Source organism: Brassica rapa, chromosome A03 (genome assembly GCF_000309985.2).
Source record: "Brassica rapa cultivar Chiifu-401-42 chromosome A03, CAAS_Brap_v3.01, whole genome shotgun sequence".
Classification (NCBI taxonomy): domain Eukaryota; kingdom Viridiplantae; phylum Streptophyta; class Magnoliopsida; order Brassicales; family Brassicaceae; genus Brassica; species Brassica rapa.
Genome location: NC_024797.2, coordinates 2,002,508 through 2,006,371, shown reverse-complemented (window position 1 = coordinate 2,006,371; position 3,864 = coordinate 2,002,508). Strand labels below are relative to the sequence as shown.

The following is a 3,864-nucleotide window of genomic DNA, read 5'->3' as shown; positions in this document are numbered from 1 at the left end:
CACCTTCGGAATAAGCCTAATGTGAGTCTCATTCTGCTGCGGGTGTAGGTGATTTGAGGTGAAGAACTCCCGCACATCCCTTATCACATCCTCACTCACAATATGCCAATATGATTGGTAGAAGGTCGCCGAGAAACCATCTGGTCCCGGGGCCTTGTTCCCATTAATGGATTTCACAGCCTCTAGAATTTCCGAATCACTCGGAATTGCAGTCAAAGTTGCGTTCATCTCAGGAGTAACTTTATGTGAAAGTAGTCCTTGAATTTGAGCAAAGGAGGTGTTGCCATTTGCTGTGAAAATGCGGGTGAAGTAGTTAGCTATTACTCTAGCAATATCACACTCCTCATAAACTGCACCGCCCTGATCATCTTCTAGTACTGGAATGGAGTTGATAATCCTTCTGGTTCTTGTCGCTGCGTGGAAGAAGCCAGTGTTCCTGTCTCCCTGCTTGAGCCACTGGATACGACTACGTTGCTGCCAGAATTGTTCTTCAGCCAGGTAAGCCCGTCGTAGCTCTTCGTTTATGGTTCCGATGAGAATGGTATCAGGAATTGCACTTGATAAGGCCTCTTCCAGCGCTTGTTGGTTGCGTTTGATGATAGCAGTACTCTGTTCCTGTTTCTCCTTTGCCCACTGAATGATACTTCTTCTACAAGCATTCAACTTTGCTATCACATTATCTAGTGGCCTAGCGTTCCAAGCTGTATCAATTATCTGAGTAACTTCTTCCTGTTCCGTTAGAGCTCTATTGAACCGGAACATGCCTCTTTTCTTTGTTCTCTCAGAGTTGAAATAGGACATTAATGGTCTATGGTCGGAGCCTTCGAAGCGCAAGTACCGGCACCTGCCCATAGGGAAAGCCTCAGACCACGAGCAGTTACTCATGGAACGGTCCAATCTCGATCTGATGAAGTGGGTATGGCGACTTCCCCTCCAAGAGAGTTGCTCTCCAGAATGCTTGAGATCCCATAAACCATTCTTTGCCACAAAGGAGCGGAATGCCGTAAAGGAGCCTTCAGGACTCATGTAATGATCTCTCTTCCTGTAGATATACAGCGATGAAACTCAAGAAAGTCTCCCAGAGACGCTGGACATTGGGGATCACTTTGAATCAGGCCCTTCAACCTCAAAAGCAGCAGCACATAAGAAGGCAGCTACTGAAGTCGTTGCATCACCTGCACCTGTTATCCCCAATGCAACTGTATCTGCCTGATCTGATGAATCCTTTGTTGTGAAGTTTCTTTATTTTATTTATCTTTGCACACCCATAATAAGTACAGTAATGAGGGTGTTGTATCAATGAAGTTTGATGGTAATCTTAGGGGAAATGATGGACAAAAATGTATAGTTTTTGGAAATGCAAATCTGAGTGGTGATGTGTTGTTTGACAGATTAGTCTGGTCTTTTAACCCCTTTTATTTGCAACTCCATTTGTAATGAATGATATTGATATGTTTGTTTTTTGGTATCATTTTGTTTGTTACTGACAACAACAACAACAAAAGTTGGTAAAAATATATTTTCTGAAAATTGGAGAATCCTTATTTTCTTGGAAAATAGCAGTATGCAACTAAATGGAATTATGATTATGTCCATATTTTATTATAAAATCATTAATAAATAGTTGAATGAATGCAGGAGTACCTGATTTTTGTAAGTTATTGTTGACTTATTGATTTTCTTTGGGGTCTCTCGTTTTGGCATTTTATGAGAGATATTTTCAAAGGGTTGAATTCTGAGGCAGTATCCAACCTTTTCTGAAGCTACATTCACACTTGGAATCAATTTCAACCTCTTAAAAACCAAAATGAAGATATGTTCAGATCTTGAACAAAAAAAAGAAAATCTACAGATTTATGATCTCCATCTACAATGGGAAACTGTCTACAACCTTCCAAAGAACAGGCTCCTTCATTTTCTCCCAAGCCTCTAAACATCCCTCCAGTTCCAGGTACATCTCTGTTTCTAAATGCACTTCACCTTTGCTTACATAGTACAATATCTAAATACATAACTCAAATCTATGTTTGTGTGTGAAATAGAGCGAGAAAACGAGAATCTGAGAGTCTTCAGCTCCAAGGAAGTGAAGAAACTAACAAAGAAATTCGGACATAATAGGCTTGTAGTTGACAATAATGGTTTTGGTCGATTATTCTACCAGGGATACGTCAATGAGACCACATTTTCTCCATCTAAAAACGGAACAGGACTCGCTGTTTCTGTCATGCACTGTGTTCTACATAGTTCCGAGGAACTAGAAGAATGGAAGGTAACCAAGATATGTCCATATTTATGCAATTTTATTTACACTTATACGTATGTATCTGGTGGTCACAAAAATTATTGAGTAGCAGGCAGAAATTAGGTGCCTAGGAAAGATTTCTCATCCAAACTTGGTCAAACTATTAGGCTATTGCTGTGAAGTTAAGGAGTCACTCTTGGTTCTTGAATGCTTCCACAAAGGAAGTCTTGAAGCTCATATTTTCGGAAGTTAAGATCTCTTCTAATTGATGGGTCCATTAAAAAAATGGGGGTAGATTCTTAATATACAGTTTCATGATTCTCTCAACAGAAGAAGAAACATTGTCTTGGGAAATACGGCTTAAGGTAGCCATTGAAACAGCTCAATGTCTTGCATTTCTCCACTCCGTTAATAACAGAGCGTTATCTCGAGAATTCGGAATGCATGACATTTTCCTTGACGAGGTAATGACTCTATGTTACGATCACAACAACTAAAACAATGCCTCACTAGTGACTATATGTAATGACTTTATTCCACTCTTGTACCTCTTTTCTTTTATGTGACCTTAACTAAAAAAATTTAACAACCAAGTTTGAATTTCATCAGCACTACAATGCGAAACTGTTTTATCTTGGATCAAACGAGCTACGTTTGTTTGAAGATAGTATCTCGACCGCATTCATTGGAAGAACTGATTACACACCTCCTGAATATGTAATCTCAGGTATACTTTTTCTTTTGCTTAACTTTTAATCTTTTGATGGTTCGATGTTAAAGACACTTATGTTTATGTTTAAGGTCATTTGGGCATGAAGAGCGATGTCTATACATTTGGTGTGATCTTGATTGAGCTTTTAACTGGTTTAAAAGCTTTCCGTAGAGGAGTGAGAGACATAAAAAGTGCAATCTCGGTTAAACCTTTCTTGTCCGATAAGAATAAAATCCTGAGTATAATCGATCCAAGAATTGGAAACGACTATCCTGTCAATGCGGTGATACAAATGGGAAAACTCATCAAAAGATGCATCAAACTGGACACGAAGAAGCGACCAACGATGCAACAAGTTTTGGATGGTTTGAATGATATCGCAGATATTAAGGACTAATGTGTAGAGTTGACACTGAAAATGTTCGAAGTTATTTGTAATAATCATTTTCAACTTCATCAATACATAATTCTCGCTTAACAAGTTAGACATCTGCAAGATGTAATGGAAGATTAGCCCACACATAAGAACTGAAATATATAATCTGACATTGTATATTATGACAAAGAGAGAAAAACAAAACTGGAGCCTACGAGACTCTGAAAAGGTTAAAGACTCTTAGATGTTTTGCTGCGATATAAAATAAGCCATGTAAGACATTAATATGACCAAGATTGCAACGAGAGGTCGCTTGAACCCAAGTATTACGATAGATACTAGGGATTAATCCGGGCTACGCCTGGGATTTTTATTTTTTTCTAATTTAAGTTGTTAAATTATTTATATTTAGGCTATGATTTATATTTATATAAATGTTAAACTGCATGTCATAATTAACATTTATTTTTAAATTTTAACACGTTAAATTAACATATTTTTTACTATTTAAATATCTTTTTGTAATTTTATTGG

The 3,864-nt window shown here is 37.8% G+C and overlaps 1 protein-coding gene across 1 annotated transcript; it reads left to right on the top strand.

The window, feature by feature from the left end:
• Positions 1-1,632: 1,632 nt before the first annotated feature.
• On the top strand, positions 1,633-3,439 carry LOC103855907 (putative inactive serine/threonine-protein kinase At5g11400). Its single transcript, XM_009132953.3, has 6 exons — positions 1,633-1,951; positions 2,043-2,269; positions 2,355-2,490; positions 2,573-2,706; positions 2,852-2,969; positions 3,044-3,439. Exons 1-6 carry the CDS (start codon positions 1,873-1,875, stop codon positions 3,349-3,351), a joined length of 1,002 nt encoding a protein of 333 aa, XP_009131201.1. The 5' UTR covers positions 1,633-1,872; the 3' UTR covers positions 3,352-3,439.
• Positions 3,440-3,864: the final 425 nt, after the last annotated feature.

Coding starts and splice junctions, on each gene's coding strand:
- LOC103855907 (XM_009132953.3), top strand. CDS start 1,873: ATGGGAAACTGTCTACAACCTTCCAAAGAACAGGCTCCTTCATTTTCT. Junction 1,952..2,042: donor AAACATCCCTCCAGTTCCAG/GTACATCTCTGT, acceptor TGTGTGAAATAG/AGCGAGAAAACGAGAATCTG. Junction 2,970..3,043: donor TCCTGAATATGTAATCTCAG/GTATACTTTTTC, acceptor TTTATGTTTAAG/GTCATTTGGGCATGAAGAGC.